Below are 22,150 nucleotides of genomic sequence, written 5' to 3' on the forward strand. Positions count from 1 at the left end.
CTTTCTCTGGACTGAATTGAACTGAAAGAAGAATAATGAAGTTCTTTTTGTATTCCCACCTACTGTCGTAATGTGTGCAATATCGTAACATTTTAATGCTGCTGAGTATCTCCAGGAGGCCCTTAGCCATTGCAGTACTTTTTCCTTTCCTGTGCTGTAATCTCACTCTGTGACTTCATCTTTTCTCAGACTTGGCCTGCAGAACAGATACCCGTGGACAATGTAGCCTGTTTGTTGGACATTGATTGTGGCTTTTCCCCACTTTGTGTATTTAGTTTACACCATTTATTTTGGTTAACTCATACTGGTTCCCCACATCTGGGTTTGACATCCACATTTTCAAAACTTTTACAGAAATGAAGGCCATATGGGGAAGATTTCTCAATATGCAACATGGTAGTCATTCCGTGTGGGTGGTCATCAGATACAGTGATATATTGAGGGATAGGTGCCTGTCTGCCTGGAACACAGGGACTCCAGGTAGAAGTGATAAAGCCAGGTGGCCATTGCCCGAGGGGAGAGCCCTCATTTGGAGCATGTGGCATCAGGGTGGATATCTCTCACAATGAAAAAATAAAAGTTATCAGCTGGTGTCCGTCAGACTCTGGCATCCACTTCAAACATAATTAAATGCTTCACTGCAGATCATGGCCTTTCCCCTCTTGGCCACGCTATGGGAGGGAACTGAAATCGAGTAAACTGCAGAAACTTATTCCTCCCTGTTTCTGGGTTGCACCTGAAATGATGAGAATACAACATGGATTCTGGAAACATCAGTCAGGTAATTGCAGTATTTCTTGATTTATGAAAAACCTTTGACTAAATACCACATCAATGTTTATTATAAAAAGTACAATCATGTGGGGTATCAAGAGATGAGGATTTTTTTGGTAGGGATGACACATCAAGTTATTGCGGATGGAGAGTCACCGACATATAACTTCGGGTATGCCCTAGGAAAGTGTGTTGGTGCCTTTGCTGTTCATGTAGTAGATTAGTGACCTTCCAGACAATGTTAGTAGCAATTTCAGACTCATGCAGTTGTCTATAATGAAGTACTGTCTGAAAGAAGCTGCATAAATATTCAATCAGATCTTGATAAGATTTCAAATTGGTGCAAAGATTGTCAAATTGCTTTAAATGTTCATGAATGTAAAATTGTGCACTTCACAAAACAAAAAGATGTAGCATCATATGAGTATAATATCTGAGTCACAGTTGGATTGGGCAAAGCCATAGAAATACCTGGGTGTAACACTTCGTAGCAATGTGGAATGAAATGATCATGTAGGCTCAGTCGCGTGTGAAGCAGGTGGTAGACATGAGTTTATTGGTAGATTCTGGGTAAGTGCAATCAGTCTACAAAGGAGACTGCTTACAAATCACTCATGTTACCTATCCTACTATCCTAGAATATTCCTCACATGTGTGGGACCCATATCAAATAGGACTAACGGGGGATGCTTAACATAAACAGAGAAAGGCAGCATATACAGGGCTATTACAAATGATTGAAGCGATTTCATAAATTCACTGTAGCTCCATTCATTGACATATGGTCACGACACACTACAGATACGTAGAAAAACTCATAAAGTTTTGTTCGGCTGAAGCCGCACTTCAGGTTTCTGCCGCCAGAGCGCTCGAGAGCACAATGAGACAAAATGGCGACAGGAGCTGAGAAAGCGTATGTCGTGCTTGAAATGCACTCACATCAGTCAGTCATAACAGTGCAATGACACTTCAGGACGAAGTTCAACAAAGATTCACCAACTGCTAACTCCATTCGGCGATGGTATGCGCAGTTTAAAGCTTCTGGATGCCTCTGCAAGGGGAAATCAACGGGTCGGCCTGCAGTGAGCGAAGAAACGGTTGAACGTGTGCAGGCAAGTTTCACGCGTAGCCCGCGGAAGTCGACGAATAAAGCAAGCAGGGAGCTAAACATACCACAGCTGACGGTTTGGAAAATCTTACGGAAAAGGTTAAAGCAGAAGCCATACCGTTTACAATGTTCGGCATTTCTTAAACAGGAGATTGGAAAACCGATGGATCGGTCGTTGTGGAGATCATGATCAGCAATTCATGTCATGGCCTCCACGCTCTCCTGACTTAACCCCATGCGATTTCTTTCTGTGGGGTTATGTGAAAGATTCAGTGTTTAAACCTCCAAGAAACGTGCCAGAACTGCGAGCTCGCATCAACGATGCTTTCGAACTCATTGATGGGGACATGCTGCGCCGAGTGTGGGAGGAACTTGATTATCGGCTTGATGTCTGCCGAATCACTAAAGGGGCACATATCGAACATTTGTGAATGCCTAAAAAAACGTTTTGAGTTTTTGTATGTGTGTGCAAAGCATTGTGAAAATATCTCAAATAATAAAGTTATTGTAGAGCTGTGAAATCGCTTCAATCATTTGTAATAACCCTGTATGGTTACAGGTTTGTTTCACCCATGGGAGTGTGTCACAGTGATGATGAAGAAACTAAACTAACAGACTTGGATTTAAATTACCCCTTTCAAGAACCAGTTTTAAATGATGAGCCTAAGAATATACTACAACCACCTACGTATCACTGCTGTAGAGATCATTAAGACAAGATTACATCAATTATAGCATGCACAAAGGCATTTAAACAGTCATCCTTTCTGCATTCCATACTTGGATGGAGAGGGAAAAAAACTAGTAACTGGTTCAATAGGATAGTCACATTGCCATGCATTTCACAGTGATTTGTAAATTATAGATGTAGAAGTAGGGCTGCCAGACAACAAGATTGCACTGTAGTACTCACCCTCCTTTTGAGGGGGATTCACTTCCTGAGAAAGTAAAAATTATGGTCTACTGTTGTGATGTGAAGTTGTATTTGCTACCCCCAATATGGTGCTTTAAGTGCCAATGTTTCAGGCATACGTCTTCATGAGCAACTCAAATTGTGGAGACTGTGGTTGGCTGCTTTGTGAAAACCCACCACGTATGAGCCCATTTTTCAGAATTAATCACAATTATGATCATCCTCCCGATTCTAACTGAGGAACGTGAAACATCCAGAAGCTGAAGTCTTCAGTCATTTCTCGTAGTATGAAGCTCAGACTTAAGTGTGATTCTATATATTACATCCCAATGGTATCAACTTTTGCCACTTCTGTGACCAACTCATCAGCAATTCCTCAAGTATTTACTACTAACATTTCCTTAATGTAATCTCTGGTTAATATGCAAGTAAATTTGCCCTGCAGTTCGTAAAGTATTTACTTCTAACATTTCCTCAATGTAATCTCTGGTTAACATGCAAGTAAATTTGCCCTTTTGGTGCAGTAGGCCCTGCCCTCTTGTAGTACCTGCAGCACCATCTTTGAGGAACTCTACTTCCTGCACCCAGAGGAGAAGCAGAATCCTTCTCTGTTTCTACCAGCGACAGAGCACTATTTAGGGAACCCTCTTCCTGGAAATCTACATAGCATTGAACAGGCACCAGCAAGTGGATGAAGGAGCTATGTACAGACTGCCAGTTCTAGATCTACCCTCTTCTCTTCCACTCATAGCCTCACAAAAATAATCTGTGCTAGAGCACCCTCTAAAGTAGTTAAGCACAAGAAGAAGAAACCTGTGATAAAAAGATTACTCTGTTGGCCCCAGAGGCAGCAGATCCACACACTATTGGACTCTGAACTCATGTTCATTTATGTTGTTCCATCCCCACTGGAGCACAGCCCCTTCATACAATTCCAGGACATTCTTAACATGATGATTCAATGGAAGTGCAATGAATATTATTGTCACCTGCTACAACTACAACAACTAAAGTCACCTTCTGTGATCTGTATTGCCCTCCCAAGAAATGCATTTTACTGATAATCATTCTCCAACACTTTAAGGTTACCATGGCTTGTGTTAGAACTGACTAGTCTTGAGAGAACATCAGGAGGGGTCTGTACATTCGTTGATACTGATCATTTGAGTGTGTACTCCCTCCGTATCACACTAGAAGCAGTAGCAGTGTGAGTGTGAATGACCCCAGCAATCATGTTATGCATTTATTTGCCCCCAGTTGGGGAAGATGGTCATCTTAATCTGACAAGTCACCCCCATCCTTTCTCCGACATGTGGATTTCAACACATACCACACCTATGGGGAAGTACTGTGTCATGTAGTATGGGTCTGTTGGTGATCAACTTCTTTCTGATATTCATCTGTCTCCCAATTGTAGTGCCCTGCACACTTTAGTGCCACCCATGACACCTTTTTGGCTATTAACCTTACAATCTGTCCCCCCAATCTTGTGGTTTCTCTATAATGGTCTCTATGTGGTGATCTTCGTGTTTGTGATCACTTTCTGGTGATTCTGTCCATTCTCTGTCACTGCCTAAGGGGCAAATTCCCATATTGGCCTCTTCAAAGCACCATCTGGCAATTGTACACTACTGCCATCAGCAGATTGTACTGCCGGGGCTGTCAGACACATTTCCGATGCAAACCTTGCACTGCTGGAACCCTCGCACTGCTGGAACTACTATCACCCTTTTTATGGCCCTCTCCACTGGTTGCCAGTACCGTGTTGGACCAAAGACATTGCTACATCTGTTCAGGTCTGTCGCAGGGCTCTACAATAACTCAAGTGACATCTTTTACAGACCACTCTCAGCCCTTTTAACAGGCTCTGTACCCATCTCACTACCTAATTAAACACAGCAAGAAGGAATACGATGAATGCTACATCTTCTCTTTCAGTAACACATTCCTCTTCATCTCAGATGTGGGCCAAGCCTTTCAACCTCCTTGGCCACCAAAGATCAACAACTGTTTTAGATTTCCTCCTTCAAGGTAATACTTCTACTAATGTGTTGTTTGCTACTGAACACTTCCCAACCCACTTTGCCAGAATGCCAGTGTCGTCTTCTTATCTGGATATGCTGAGTTGATGAGATCCTTCTGTTCTTTACTCCCTGCAACTCTGTATTAAATAATGAACCTTTCATTGACTGAGAACCGCTTAGTGCTCTTGAATCATCACATGATACAGTCCCAGGCACTTGGTTTCATTTATAATTGGACGATCCACTATCTGCATGTGACTCACTGACTCCCTCTACTTGGAGTCTTTAACTGTATTTCGCTATATGATATTTTCGCTTTACAATGGAGAAATAGTGTCACCACTACAATCCTTAAACCATGGAAAAACCTGATGTCCATTGACAGCTGCTGACCAATTAAATTAACCCACATGCTTTGTAAACTGCTTGAAAATATGGGAGCTCAAATGATTATGATAGATTCTCGAATAACATGGCCTTTTGTCATCCTGTAAGTTTTGAGGAGAGAGGACCCAAAACCAACAATTTGGTTAGGTTGGATAAAGCAATTCAAAAGGCTTTTGCAGAATGCTAACACCTCATTTTAGTCTTTTTTGACTCACACAAGGCAAACGACACTGCGTAATGCCATTGCATTACACTAAACCCTCCCTTGACTGGGGCTCTTTCAACCCTTTCATTTAAGAATTGTTATGTTGCTGAGCTCTGTGCCGAGTGTTATGTTCTTCCTTATCAGCGACTCTGGACTAGTGACCTCTATCAGATCCCCCTACCCACCCCCCACCTCTGTATGTTGACAACTTTTGAATGTGGTATAGCTCCCAATCTGTCGCCTTGACTAAACGTCGGCTACAAGGAGCCATCTGGAAGGCCTTCTTTTGGAATTTTTCCAACAGCTTCCAGTTTTCTTCCACAAAAACATGAGTCATTTGTTTCTGCTGTTGTACCACAGTTAACTCCAACTCAGAGCTCTACATTTTTGGACTGTATTTAGCATGTCCTGGTCTCATCCCAATTGGACTATGATTGCATTTTGCAGTTCAATGGCACATTTGTGTTTGAAATTATTGGTCCCACTACTTCATTGTGGACTCAGACTAGCTACTGGCACCTTCCAGACCAGCCCTATAGGTGGTCTCACTGAAGTGGGGATATTCTTAGTTCTGATGGCACCAACTCTTGCTCACCTATGCACAAACAGTCACCATATAACAATATCCATATCATTTGATTATCAAATACATTCTTTTTTCACAGAAGGGGGACGATCTCCTGAACATGTGTTGACATTCTGATGGGACCTCCACCAATTCCACTTAGGATTTGTTCTTCATATATTCCCCAGGTCTCATAGGACAAATCTGTTTCAAGGACCTAAAGTTTAAGTCACCCCCATGACCTTCCAGTATCTGTTCCTCTCAGTTCTTCACAGTATCAGGATGCTAACATCCTTTACGCTGGAGGCTCTAAAACCATACGCTGTTAAATTTCCCACTGGACAACATGTAGTGTTTTTAGAGCAAAGATAATAGCCATTACCAGAGCCCTTCAGTTTATTAAACAGACCTCCCTTGAGAGTGTTTTAATTTTTAGTGACTCGATGAATCTAATCTTATCTTCACGATCCCTGTGGGAACAATATGTACAGGGTTGTAGCATATGCATAGCCTGTTCTTGAAACTTTGTTAGTACAATTTCTCAGGGCACTTTCTGTCTGTGCTGTTCTGTCTATGTGTTTCTGCCAGTTCAGTTCTTTCAACATCTCAGAAACACTCTCCCATGGGTCAAACAAACCTGGCCCATTTGGGCTGTCCTTCTCCATATACATTCAATACCCCGCACCAGTCGTATTTCTTATGGGTCCCATACACTTGAACAGTATTCTAGAATGTGTCACACAAGTGATTTGTAAGCAATCTCCTTTGTAAACTGATTGCAGTTCCCTAACTGCTATACCCATGGATGAGCCTATGTGGTCATTCCACTAGTAAGTGGTTATACCCAGATTGAAACTGTGACTCACTAATATTATTTTCATAGGATACTATGTTTTTTTTTTTGTGAAATGCACATTACACAGTTTTGAACATTTAAACACTAATTTGAAATCTTATCCAGGTCTGACTGAACATTTCATACAGCTTTGTTCTAACTGTATTTTGTTGTTGATATCTGCATCGTCTGTGAAAAGTGTGAGGTTACTACCAAGATTGTCTGCAAGATCGTTAATATAGCTCATGAATAGCAGAAAGGACACAACATGCTTCCCTGGGGTACACTCAAAGTTACTTCTACATCTGTTGCTGACTCTCCATCAAAGATAACATGCTGCATCCTCCCTACCAAGAAATCCTCAACCCTGTCATATATTTCGTCTGATACCTCATACGATCATATTTTCGATAATATGCATTGGTGTGGTACTGACTCAAATAATGAGGAGAAGGTTTAGCACTCTTCAGATTTCTTCTTATTGTGTTTAATTAAAAAGTGAGCCTCTTTAGGCACTAGTTCAGTCACAAATTCAGTTTAGAATCTGAGAGCAATTTGTTCAGGCCCTGGAGTTTTGTTGAATTTTATTAAATTCAGCTATTTCTCACTGCCATTGACGCTGACATCTGGTTCGCTCATCTTTGCAGTGGTGCAAGAATTAAATTGAGAGCACACTCCTAGATTTTCTTTCCCAAAGGAATACTTTTAAAAAATTGCTACCCTCAATTACTGTTCATGCCTGGACATCAACTTTGGTGCCACTTTTACATGTGTAAGAATTGTTTTTGTAAATGATCTTGTATTTTATGTTTCAATAGATTTTGAAGAGCCACCACTATTTTTGAGCACGACTGAATAAAATAACAACACTGGCGTAGGTATTGCGGGTCAGACCGAAGTCTCGCACATGCAGTTACATCAGGGACCACCTGCTGATAGGGAATATACTGCCTCGAAGATGAGACAGTTACCACGTGCTACAGCCAAGCAGAGGGATCAGAAGCATAACACCACTGACACAGCTGTGGTATGGGTGACCTAATTACTTCACATTCGAGCCATTTTTCTGTTGTGGCTTACTGTATTTTTTTGTATCGATCAGAATATAGAAAATTCTTCGCAACCTCAGTTTCCTAATCCGGTCAGAGAAAGAGACTCTTTGCAATTACATGACAACTCTAGCACTTTTTTCAGTCGACAAAATTATTTTGATAATTTTAGAACCGATAGATTTGGCTAAAAGCATTTTTTATATCAGAAAATTCAAAGTATTTCGTAATGGTCCTAATTGTTTGCATCCCTTGTACTGGATTCAGCAATTTACTTTTTCTTTCCGCCAAATTGGCCTGTTTCTCATAAATTAGAATTTATATTTGTAGATTTTTGGAAGGGAAACCGTCGACAAGAATGTGACCGATTGCATGTTTATCAGTTGAAGAATTCCAAAGCGCTTTCCTCGCAGCATACTGGTCTGAGACGACACAGCGTGCTGTAAAAGGCAAATTGATAAATTTACCGAACTTCACCAACTCGAATTTTGAAACGTTAACGTACAACAAAACCAGCATTTACTTGAGCCATTCAGCCCGTCAGGTTTGAACCACCTCTGTATTTCAAAACTTCCAGGAAATTTGAAATGTGCGTTAAGAGCAGGTGAACAGACAGCTTTTCGCGGCGTTTTACAATTACTTGAGATTGATCACAACCGAAAGTTTCACTACAAACACAACGATGGCCATTCTGGACGTTTTTCAATCACAATAATAGTAATTATTTTGGGAACGTAAGACGTAACAGAAATTTTGACAACAACAACCAGAATTTTAACTGAAATTAGCAACGATGTTTTCTGCAGAACCGAAGTCTTCCTAATAACTATCTACAGCAGAGCCATAATTTTCAATAGTCTAGTCAGCAATATGTTAATTCCGGACAACACATAAATCAGCCTTTGCCGAAGCAGCTGTCACAGCAGCAAACATTCTCACAAAATGATTATGGCAATAATTTTGTACAAGAACAATATCCGTAACTACAGACAGCAGCCGCACCAGAAAACTCTTATGGCAATGCCTAGCACTTCCGAGGTCATAGTGGAAATAATCAGGGAAACAGATGTTTTAATCATAATTACAGGAATTAAGGTCACTTTAATAACAACTAGTCTTTATGCTTAAATGAACAAGATTAGCCATCCGGTGTGGCCGAGCGGTTCTAGGCGCTACAGTCTGGAACCGCGCGACCGCTACGGCGCAGGTTCGAATCCTGCCTCGGGCATGGATGTGTGTGATGTCCTTAGGTTAGTTAGGTTTAAGTAGTTCGAAGTTCTAGGGGACTGATGACCTCAGAAGTTAAGTCCCATAGTGCTCAGAGCCATTTGAACCAGATTCACATTTTCACCCGCAACAAGGTAATCTAAATCATTCAGAACCTCAGCCCACTGTTCAAATAATTGAAGTCGCTTCTGCCAACGCACCGAACGGTGCAGACGCTATGCAACAATGACTAGCCTTCCAGGCGTCAGATTATGCCGATGCTGCGCCAACACAGGGTACATCGCATTCTGCACACATTATAGAGCATATGATGCGCTTAGAAGACATCATGGATTTACTGTTACGTGAAATTGACCAGCCTCTGAAGCATCTTTATTATCCTGTTATTACCATTCAAGTAGGCAAAAACGTATTAAAAGCAGTTCTGGATTCTGGTTCTCTTGTTATTGCCGTCAGTGACGCAGCATCCAACCGCTGCATTTTTGATGATTCTTGTGCGATGTTACAAAATCGAAATAAATGGTGCTCTACCTGGTACAAGCGTTGAAGTCAAATTTCAAACTCATTTACAATTTTCTACTCGAGGTCACACGTTTTTCGCTAACTTTCTTATCGTTCCACTTTTAATAACTTAAGTCATTTCTTAAACAGGCATAAAGCAGTGCTGGATTTAACAACTCCTGTATTACGTTACAAAACGACGGCAATATGATATTTTTAAATTTTGATCAGAGCTTCTCTACCGAGGAACAAGATAACCGCCTGCATTTTCTTTCCTCAAATAGAAATATCAACTGTTACATCACACATTTAATTCTGCTGACCCGTACCGTGAGCAGAACGATGGTGGTGGCACTGTGACTGACATTTTCGACACGATTCAGAACAAAGTTGACAATTGTAAAGCCACCTCTGATTTTCATAAACAACAATTACGGGAAATCTTGGGAACTCATGCCCACGTTTTTGATCATGTACCTGGCACTATTCGTGGTTTTCTTTATGAATTTCGAGTTAAGCCACGCAGTACTTTTGTTAGACGACACTACACCATTGCTTTTGTTTATCGTCTGAAAGTCAAAGAAGAAATGAATTCCATTCTTCAACATGGTATTATTGAGCCGGCAGCCAGTCCTTATAACAGTCCGCTTCATATTGTGCGAATGAAAGTTGGTTCACTGAGGCTTGTTCTCGATTCGAGACAAATCAACAACAACATTATACCAGAAACCGATAGACCGCAAACCTGGGAGGAGATTCATCAAAAATTTCATGGCGTCACAGTTTTCTCCTCCCTTGATTTAAAATATAGTTTCTGACAGATTGAACTGCACCCTAATTGCCGCAAATATACGGCCTTCCTCTGTTTTGGCATATGCTATCAGTTCCGTAAACTTCCTTTTGGATTAAATATTTCGTCTACAGTATTCATTAGAGATTTAAATTCTATTTTACCAGAGCATTTGAAAAATAATATTACCACTTATGTCGATGGTGTTCTCATATCCGAAAAGACGCGGGATGAGCACAACGATACCTTGAATTCTTTGTTACAAGTCTTTTATGACCCATTGTGCTAGAGTCAACCTCAGCAAATCTGAATTTGACAAATATGACATCAAATTTTTGGGTCACGTCATATACGTTTCTGGCACTGAACCTGACTCGGATGTGTTGCAAGCTGTCTGTGACATCACCACACGCACTTCAAAACGACAAGTCAGACGTTTTCTCTGTTTGGTCAATTTTTTCCTTCGTTTTGTGCACTACAGGGCTCTCGATATCCCACGTTTGTACCAACTTAGCGGCAAAAAGCTCCAACTGGTTCTGACACGACGGAAGCCAACAACAATTTGTCAATTCAAAAGTCGTGTGGGCCTTTGCCAAATTCCGACACTTCTTATTTGACAAGATTTATACTGACCACAGAGAGCTGCAATTTCTTATGTTCGCAAAACTTTCTCATGAGCGTTTACATCGTTGGGCTATGTATTTACAAGAATTTCGCTTTACGGTCATCTATATTCCCGGTGTTGAAAATATTGTCGGTGATGCATTATCTTGCTCACTTGGTAGTACTCTGTGTGGCGTGACAAAATTCTGTTGAACAACCAGTTTCAGTGTGTTGTACATTCAACAGGTAGCTTTCGAAAACTATTTCTTAGGCGATGACCGACATTGCTAAAGAGCAAGACAGGGATCCGATTTGGAAAGGCATCAAACAGCAATGGCACGACAAAAACAAACCTTCTATCAGATTCTACTACCTCGTTCGGAACACCATCTTGTTTAAACGGTTAACACCTGACTGTTCTACCTCGCGTGTCTGCATTCCCGAGCATCTAGTTAACGAACTTGTAGGGTTCACACATCTCAGTTACGCTCATTATGGAGCCCGCAAATGCTGTTTCATTCTTCGTCAAACGTCTTATTTCTTTAACATAGAGAAATGCATTCGTCGTGTTCTTATGAAGTGCAAATTATGTCAGAAAGCCAAGACAACAATATCTTCCTTTTATGCTCAGCTGTATCCGATCATTCCTGTGAAACTACATCTAGCAGCCGTTGACTTATACGGTCCTATTGTTACCAGCACACAAGGCTTCTCTTATATTTTCGTAGCTGTGGAGCTCACGTCGAAATTTGTTTCATTCACACATTTGCGTAGTGCTACCAGCAAAACTGTGTCCGTCGCCTTTGTTAAGAATTTTTTAACAAAAGTTGTTTGTTCACGTTGACAAGGTCATTTCAGACAGACCATGATTTTTTCTTGCTTAATAATAACCTACTGCATTATCTTGACTATGTCCGCCCCCGGTAGCCGAGTGGTCAGCGTGACAGAATGTCAATCCTAAGGGCCTGGGTTTGATTCCCAGCTGGGTTGGAGATTTTCTCCACTCAGGGTCTGGGTGTTGTGTTGTCCTAATCATCATCATTTCATCCCCATTGACATGCAAGTCGCCAAAGTGGCATCAAATCGAAAGACTTGCACCCAGCGAATGGCCTACCCGACGGGAGGCCTTAGTCACACATTATTTACATTTATCTTGACTATTCGTTCTTGTGGAAACCATGATTTTCTCATATGTGCTGAATGAATTAGGAAACACATACACAGCTTGACAGGCAACATACTCACACCACTGATACTAATACACCTAACCTGTTCCTTATTTTCAAGAATGTAGTAAGCAGATCATACCTTTTACTGTTCCCCTTCATATTATCAGGAATGTTTCAAAGTAAAATTCATAAAATTTGAAATAAACTTTATTGTTTCTGCTTTTACACTCTGTACATACTGTTACAATAATGTGCCATTGGTCACTGTGTGGCACATTACATTTATGACCTCCTCTTATTTATTTAACCATACATTCCTAATACTAAGTGATAAATTACTGCGCTAATGAAAACCTGACACAACATATTAGTTCTAGCACTAGATGTGATACATTCTTAGTATTATAATCATATCAGAATAAATATTGTATTAATTGTAGTATTGTCATGACACATGAACTCAATTTTATTGATGAATGTATGGAAATAGTAATCATTGATAACCATTGACAATGCGACTCTAACTGCATGGATATACTGTTTAAAGCAGACTCTATAATTTAAAAAATTAAACTTTCAGAAGAATAAGACAAAAGCATTCTTTTTACCAGCAGATGAATGAGAATGTTAATGAAATTAAGTATTTAAGCATCCTAAAGAGTTTGTCAAAGTTACAAAGAAATTAATTTTAATGAAATAGTGATGAATTATTAGTTGTTTAGCACCTTTATTATTGTTGCTGAAGGATGTAGAGCAGTTACATGTGTTTCTTTCTTTTCACAATAAGCAAACAATGCAATCTCACAATAATGTACACTCACTTTTATTTACTTCATGCTACTTCATTGCAGAGTGTCATAATTCATTTTAATTTTGTACCAGCACACAATGAATAAAAAATAATACACTAATTTCTAACAAAATCCTATCCACTCACTTTATTTAATGGCTACTTACTCTTGTTATATTAAATTACTAAATAGAAATCAAACTCTATAAGTTATAAACTGTAATAAAAATGTACTAAAAGGCACTGTTAGGTTTCATTTGAACTCACATACTATTCTTCCTTCAAGCTACACTTCAATTTCATTGTGATGTAAGGGACCAGCATATATATGGATTCTTTTATTAATTATTTATTTGTTTTTTATGTGGAAATATGATAATGTTTGTGACCAAAATTTAGTCAAAATGATGGTCTTTTTCTTTCTAAATAATAGGTGTCATATACAGTATATCAAAAATGTATAGTGCTTACAGTTCTTAAAGTAAGAAAGGCAAGTATATATTATCAGAACTCATTTTGGCATATATGTCTTCAGCACCAGTTAGAATGTGGCTTTGAGGTTCAGGTGACCTCAGGTAACTTATTAAGGACCAACCTTCAATCTTCGCAAAGGGATATGGTCCACTTCTCAATTTAATGCTATTTTCAGTATTTTAGTATATGAATGACATTTCATTCAACAATAGCTATCTACTAAACAAAGATAAACCTTATGGTCATCTATTGTGGACTTGTCAACTACATATATCATGCTGTAAATATATTTTGAACATGTATTCTTGCAGTATAAATTTTCTGTACAATTACATCCATCTATTTTTTCACTCATTTTATTAACAAAAGTTCTTGTGTTAATTTCTTCATGAAATTGAGGCAGTACTTTTCATCATTTGCAAAATATATGGAAGAATTTTTTTGTTGACCTTTTGACAGAGATTTTCTATTCAAATAGTGTATCACCACTTTGTAAACTGTCAACAATATTCATGGACTGACAAAATAGGCTTTAAAGTTGAAAAAGAATCTAAACTGAATATCTGAAAGACAGATGAACTCTTAGTGGTGATGAAAAGCACAACCAGACTCTACTACGACATATAAATATTTTATTCTTAGATGAAACTTATTTACAATATTGTATTGCACTTCATACCTCATCAACTTAAAGAACATGGAGATTCTCACAATTTTTGAACTTGGAATCTTCTTTTCCAAACAGCCATGTAAACATCTGGCGGGCTTTCATACTTGCACGGACAACGCCACGGCTCTTATACCAGTGAGTTGAGCTTTCACGCTCAGAAATGACTGTGTGCAGGATTTTCAGTCGAATTTGGTTGAGAATGCCGACTAGTAGTTCATCCACATTGTGGCTGATTCCCACAGAAATTTCTATGAACTTTGCCCTGTAGGTGCATGCAAGACATTTTCCATCTGCAACAAAAACAAAACGCCTATAAAGGTTACAGAAAAACACAGAAAAGTTTAATTTTTTGATTTATAATTTACTGATAATATCTCTCACAACAATAATAATTTATCATAGCAGTTATATTGACAACAGCTGTAAAATGATGATATACGTTTTAAAAAAAATTCCCCAACCAGAGAATTTGCAGAGTTTGCAACATTTTACCAAGAAACCTGTTTCCCTTCATTCGAAATAATTGTGTATAGCAAGCTGTGTAACTTAGTTAAAAATGAAGTGTTTTCTCAGTGTATTTAATGGGAAGGGTATGTCACAGCCAGTAGTTTTTAGTAGTATTTTAAAATTTAATAACTCAGAAACTTTAATGGATAGTGGAATGAAACTTAAACCAAGCAGTTAGTAGCCTATATTTTGACTTCCATGTAAAAAAATTAAAAACTTTGTAATACATAGTAGAGTGAATACTGATTTTTATCTTACATACTCATTTAGTTGCAATTTTTATTTTAGCTACAATGTACTTCCATACTACTCAACATGAAAGATGGAAACAATTTTTGCTTTTAACTATCATCTTGATACAGTAAAACAGGAATACTTACCGATTTGTTGTTTTGTGTCTCTTTAAAAAAATGTTGTTTTAGAACTTAATTTTTTTCTTCTAATAAATTAATTAAATATGACTGCTCCAACATAAAATATTAATACATTGTTGAAAAAAGTGGTTCACTATGTAGGCAAGCACTATATTATGATTCATGCAAAATTTTGTTTTTGTGGCTTTAATAATGGATTGCATAATGATACCTAAGTACATAAAACTGCTCATTATGGGAAATTGAAACTAATTTTCATCATACTTTCTTCTCAATAATAACGTGGCAAAACATTCTAGCTCTAAAATCTTGCTGATTGTGGTTGTCATTTTTCATATTATATAGTTTTGTTTCTTTTCTTTGTTTTCTGGTCTCCTTTCTTATGATTCAGCAAGTTTTTCCATCTTCAGTGACATGTTACCTGTCCACTCACAGCAGCCCACATTTTATGCTGTCCCCAGACTTTAATCTGCTTGTCACTGCCATCATTAAAAATATTATGGTGACCATCACAGCAATCTGAAAAGCTGACATGCCAACAAAAGCAGTTTTTGGCAAGCATTCCCAAATGCAACAACTGAAGCATTCATTTGTATACTGTGTTTGCCATGTAAACATTTTTCCAGGTGTCTAGAATCTGAAAGATCTCCATATAGTGATTTTAGTTCAATCATAAAAAAAGGGTACTCAGAGTAGCAGATTCAACGTGCTCTCCGCCCAGCCACTACATCACAACCTGTGGAGATGGATGAAATCACGAGGGAGGAGGTAGGCATTGCGTTTATTCCATATACAGGCGCTCTCTCTGGGAAAATCGCCCGCATTTTGAAGAAACACCGGGTCGGAACTGTGTTTTGTCCTCCGAATAAAACTCGTGCACTGGTGGGGAGCGCCAAAGATGACCTCGGTTTGAGGAAGGCCGGCGTGTACCAGATTCCGTGTCAATGTGGCAAGTCGTATATTGGTCAGACGATGCGTACCGTCGAGGATCGATGCCGTGAACACCAGAGGCACACTCGACTGATGTATCCGCGCAAGTCGGCGATCGCTGAACATTGTTTGTCGGAAAATCACGCTATAGAATATGAACGCACGAGGATTCTGGTACAGACGTCGAGATACTGGGACAGCGTTGTTAGAGAGGCCATCGAAATTCGCACCAATGACGACCTCATAAACCGTGACTGTGGCTATAATCATAGCAAGGCTTGGGAACCAGCGATTGGGTTAATCAAAAGTAAATCGAGCAAACGTATAGTTGTGACGACCACGGCGGACAGAGCCATCACACCGACGTCATCTCAGACGCTGTCGCAATCTGTTCCACCGCGTGACCGTGGCGTGGGGCGCGGAGGGAGCGCGCCGCGGGCGGAGGGTATTTAAATCGGCCGCCGCCGCGACCGAACCCAGTTCCCCCTTAACAGCCATAGCGTACGGATCTCCGTGCCGGCACGTTCACAGGAGCTCAGTCCGTCAGTTCACCTGACGATGGCGACATGTATGATCGCCGAAATATTGTGCCCGTTGGACACTAGACCGGCAGTACACCCGTGGATATTTTGATTATCAAATACGCCGGGAGAAACTCAAGAATCACTCCATCATAACTGTTTCTTGCATGAGATGTGCATTTGTATGGTTTTGTGCATTTGCTTCACACCTATTTTACTTGCACCATGGAGTGTTTCCTTTTAGGCAGAGACTGTGCCATGGATGATCAGCGGATATTCTGTGAAACAGAGTTACCCAATTTACTTTTCTCATCTCACTGACATTTTGGCTGTTTCTCCTATTTTCCATTTATGATTTGATAAGTCTGCCTTGTCTACCAATTGCTTTGCCATCAGAGTTTTTTTTCCTGTCAAGTCCTTGCAGAGTCTTGCCCCCATTCTCTTCTGCACATGGCCTATACATTCCATTTTTACTTCAGTTTTTCCATATGGTTTGGCTGCCATAACACTATTGAACCATTCACATCACCATCACCAATTTAGTGGGTTTATGGCAGGCTGGGTATAGCAGCTGACCTACTATAAAAAATGGAGAATGCGCCCTTGCTTTCCACACCTTCAAAGTTTCTGTCACGTTTGTAATCATTTACGTTATTGGCACAGCCTTGGCAGTGTTTTGTCAGACATTCATTGTCCAGTGCCTTGCCTGTGTATACAGAAGTAACTGTGACAGCCCCATTCAGTGATGTATTGGTCCTCTTCTGCCATGAACCATCCAATGCAGCAACAATATCAGTGGACTGACAAATACCTGTAGTTTCTTTTGCTGTCCTCTGCATAGATTTTACTGTTACGGCATTATGAAAATGTATTTACCACCTGTGAAATTTGAAAGGTGGTGATGGGAGATCCATCAGAGGTGACACTGTACACTTTGTTCCATTACACACTTGACATTCTACAACAATTTTGGTGTATAGGCATCTTCTCTTACTTATTATGTCCTCACTAAACATAAGGGATTTTTCACTATTACAGTATTTACATTCAACACCAGACAAGAAGATAGGTTAAGGTAAGGCAAACCGACACTTACAGTTGTAGATATAAAGAAAGCATTTGGCAATGTTGACAGGAACTCTCTCTTTGAAATTCTGAAGGTAGCAGGTGTAAAATACAAGCAGCAAAAGACTATTTACAACTTGTACAGAAACCAGACACGTTATAGAAGTCCAGGGGGATCAAAGGAAAGCAGTGGTTGACAAGTGAGTGAGACAAGGCTGTAGCCTGTCCCCAGTATTATTCAATCTGTACATTGAACAAGCAGTAAAAGAAACCAAAGAAAAATTTGGAGTAGGAATTAATATTCAGGGAGCACAAACAAAGACTTTTAAGGTTTGGGCAGCAAAATAACTACTGATGGCAGAAGGAGAGATGATATAAAATGTAGACTAGTAATGCTGAAGATCAGATGGGTATATCATGTAACTAATGATGAGATACCTAATAAAACTGGGGAGAGAAGAAATTTGTGGCTAGAAGAAGGGATTAGTTGATAAGACATTCTGAAACATCAAGAGATCACCAGTTTAGTAATGGAGAGAGTAGTGGGGCACGGTTGGCATTAGAACAATTTGTTGGTACAGGTTGCCTACATTAGGGGCAAGCATACATTCAGGTGCAAACCTATTGTTTTCTTTTGATTGACAGGTCCTTAACGTATTGTTCTGCTAAGCTAATTATGACGCCCTAGGGATAATCCATCCCCTTTAGAAACCCCTCCCATCCCTCCCCTCCCTCCTCCCTATCCTCCTCGCAACACCTCTGGAAACCTCTAACCCTCCACCTCCTACTCACTGATACAAGTACACTTTTGGGCCTGAGTTATTTGAATAGCCCCTCCCACTCTATCAGCTTGATTTACCAGTTAATTAAACTGATCAATTAATTAACCCCTCAGCCTGTGGTAAATTCCCCAGCCCACCCCTCCCCTCACCCACTCGCCCCCCTGCACACCCACTGGGTATTGCCTCTGTGGTGAAGAGGAAGGGTCTCAGACAGGAAATTCAATTATATAGCAAAATGAATGTTATTTATTTATAAAAAATTCGATTTCCAGGGGTAAGATCTCTCTTGCTCAGCATTCTCTGTTGTTTGAAAACATGCAGGTCTTGTAAAATACATGAAATGAATTAATTAAATCGATCACTTTTTTAATTTCGATCACACATAGAACACCATCATGAAACACTCATCACACATACTTAGACCGTTAAAAATCTTTAGATTGCGAAGTATGCACTGTCCACCGCCTGCCAGTGCAACAGCCTGCAGGAACGAAGAGTGTGGTGGTCAAGAGACCATACTATGCCCATTTGGAGCTTTTCGACTGCTGTACTCGCCCATACAGCAGCCCCGTGTGGCACAAAGACTGGACGTCACGCTAATCCCCCAAAAACGCGTCAGGTGGCGGCATTCCTTTGGTACTTGATACCTGAGAAACTCCTGTCAAAAGACATACACTCTCTCTGTCTCTCTCTTTCTTCTCAAACAGTCACGTCCTGCAGTATGCCACTGCCATCTCTGCACACACCATTGATCGCAATTGGATCGACTGCAAACAAATCAGCATTTACCTGGGAAACCTGCAGCTGTGGATGACTTAGAAATATTCCTTCATTGCCGGCCGGAGTGGCTGAGCGGTTCTAGGCGCTACAATCTGGAACCGCGCGACCGCTCCGGTCGCAGGTTCGAATCCTGCCTCGGGCATGGATGTTAGGTTTAAGTAGTTCTAAGTTCTAGGGCACTGATGACCTCAGAAGTTGAGTCCCATAGTGCTCAGAGCCATTTGAACCATTTTTTTAATTCCCTCATTATCTCAGAGTGTTTGGCTAATGGGACAGTTTTCCAGTGATCTCTGTTGGTAGTTAATAGTATTGGAATATATGGCAGGATTTGCTCCTGAAACCACCTCGCTTCCAAACCATACTGGATTTTTTGTTTCCCTTACCTCCTATCGGTAGATATTGGCACACTTAGGTCTTTTGGTGGTAACTCCATCACCTTGGAGGTAACTCAAAATTTCAAATTCGGCTGAGTTGCATGATATGTCTTTTTAATCAGTTTGTGGGAGTGGCCGGACAGATGCATGCTTGCAATACAACTATCGGAAACGATCAACTGATCAATAGGGAATTTGACATTGTGACTGGGTTCTTAAAGCACTACAGAATTCCTAAACTGGGTCCCTCCACTACATTCGGAAGGACTAAGGGCCCAGGGCGGAGGTAACAGCAAATGCCACTGCAAGAGAGTCCACTGCGATGTACTGAGTAGCAGTAAACATGACACACTTAAACCAGTACCCAGTTGTCATGGCTAGATGTCAGAGATCACTGAAACACTCGCACATCCAGTTGCTGACTGCTCATGACCACTCCTGCAGCCAGCCATGGTGCACTGCAAAACAAACAGCTGCACCTTGGGTGTGTACAGGAATATACAGTTCCACCCTGACAAAGAACCCTGCCCGGTTTAAAAAATCCACTTCATCCAATCCAAGACAGCAGTGATGTCGACCACACACCTCGAATTTCTCATATAAATTTTAGATTTCACTCTTTTATACAAGTTATTTTCGAAGACAGAAGGAATGAGAGCATACGCGCTTTTCAGATTGTTAAAGCATCGTTACTTGTGAGAATCCTACGTTTCCTCTAAGTATTTTCTTATCAGGTAGAAGAAATCTGTTCTGATCAGCTTAATATGTTTTATATCATAGAACACAGGACTAGAATATTAAACTCATTTTCTGCTCATAAGGGAGTGCTAAGAGCATGCTGCACCTCTGCCCCTCCTGCCACCTCACTTTCAAATTTACTTAAAGTAAACAAATGCCTCACCACATATGAAGTCTTTCAAGGTAACAGCACAGAGAAGATGTAAATAAATATAAGGTTTATACTCGTTATCACTTCATAATTCAGTAATACATATGACTTTATTATGATTCTCATCTCTTCCTGTGCAGGTGGGAGATTGAAATTTCGTTAAAATATGCCGCCGCTGTGGAAAAAAGCCTGATTACTTCTCCAACTCAAGAATCACATCCGAGATACCTTAACCACCCACCATGCGATACCTCACTGATATCACATTGGTAGGCTATAGCACAAGGAATTCCGCCTTATGCAAGACACCTTTTTCAGTTTCATTCCACCCAGACAAGTTTCAGCACTTTTTGTGCTATCTTCAGTGGGTTATTTTTCTTCTTACTGTAAAATTGTTACATATTAATATTTAGAGAAACTTTTGGTACAAAATATTTACAATTGTGAATGAATAATTGTTGTAAAACATTATACATCATTTGTTTACCGTTCACTGTTGAGATATGTATTAACCTTTTCTCTTTCCAAGCCTGAAAACACACACACAAATCACAGGTCACAGAAATCAGCGTATTCACCTTGTCAACAGTATATGAGAAAACACAACAACATCAAAGCCGTAGTTATACACAGAAAACATTGTATACTCATTTCCGTTTGTAAATGTGTAATAAAGAGATAAATAAAAATTACGTTTTGCTGTTTGCAGATGACAAGTTGTATATTGGGTAGCAGACTAGCTATGAAAATAAATACCCAGTAGCTTCATTGTAAGGTATGTAAACTTATGCATACATCCACTCTACTGCCAACAGTATGGTGATTATAACATTATGTCTGAAGTTCTAGCTATTGCTTAATTGGCAAAAGAGAGGATGTATGCATTAGTTTAGGTACCTTGCATGAAGCTACTGAGTATTTATGTTGGTAGATAATCTGCTACCCAACTACAACTTGTCATCTGCAAACAGCAAAACGTAATTTTATTTATCTGTTTAATATACATTTACAAACGGAAATGAGTACACATCATTTGACATTATTCCTATGTAGACACACATCCCAACAGAATAAACCATCAACATCACAGAAAGAAACCTCCAACTACAAGGAAGCAAACATACAAGAAATAACAGACATACTCACGCTCATCACAGAGCAAAACTACTTCACATTCGACAAAAATTTTTACTCTCAACAACATGGACTACCCATGCGATCCCCAATCAGTGGTCTACTAGCTGACATTTTCCTCAGTCAGATAGAAAAACAAATCTTTGAGAAAATGGTAATAACCAAATAGTACAAAATAATATTTTGGTTGAGATATGTAGATGACATAATTTGCTTAATAGATGAACCTCAGCCTAGCAAGAAAGAACTTCATGTCAACATAAACTCCGTCCACCCACAGATACAGTTCACGACTGAAACATAAACAGATTGAGTACTTAATTTATGAGATCTCACCGTACACAAGAGAAACATCAAACATGAATTCACAATCTCCAGGAAAGCCACAATCACCAGCACCATTATTCATAACCAATCCAATCACCCCATAACTCACAAAGAGGCCAGCTTCAGATATTTACTACAAAGACTGAACAAAACACCCACAAACAAACATGATTCCACACAAGAACTGAACACAATAAAATAAATTGCACAGGGTAAATGGAAACAGAGTAGATAAAATAAACTACAAAATACAAAAACAAGCAATACATAACAATGTAACTCACACACAAACACAACCCAACACAAAACAAATCAGCAGACAGTAAACAACAAATGGCACATAATGACTTACAACAACAAAGTCACGCACAGGGTGGGTAATA

General features: G+C 39.8%; 1 protein-coding gene across 1 annotated transcript in view; it reads right to left on the reverse strand.

The window, feature by feature from the left end:
• Window positions 1–12,339: 12,339 nt before the first annotated feature.
• LOC124789485 (GTP-binding protein GEM-like) overlaps window positions 12,340–22,150 on the reverse strand; it is a 461,064-nt gene continuing 451,253 nt past the window's right edge. Inside the window, exon 4 of the mRNA XM_047256864.1 lies at window positions 12,340–14,374. Within this exon, the coding sequence (XP_047112820.1) occupies window positions 14,103–14,374 (272 nt within the window). The 3' untranslated portion in view covers window positions 12,340–14,102. The remainder of the gene's footprint in view (window positions 14,375–22,150) is intronic.

This window comes from Schistocerca piceifrons, chromosome 3 (assembly GCF_021461385.2).
Source record: "Schistocerca piceifrons isolate TAMUIC-IGC-003096 chromosome 3, iqSchPice1.1, whole genome shotgun sequence".
Lineage (NCBI taxonomy): Eukaryota > Metazoa > Arthropoda > Insecta > Orthoptera > Acrididae > Schistocerca > Schistocerca piceifrons.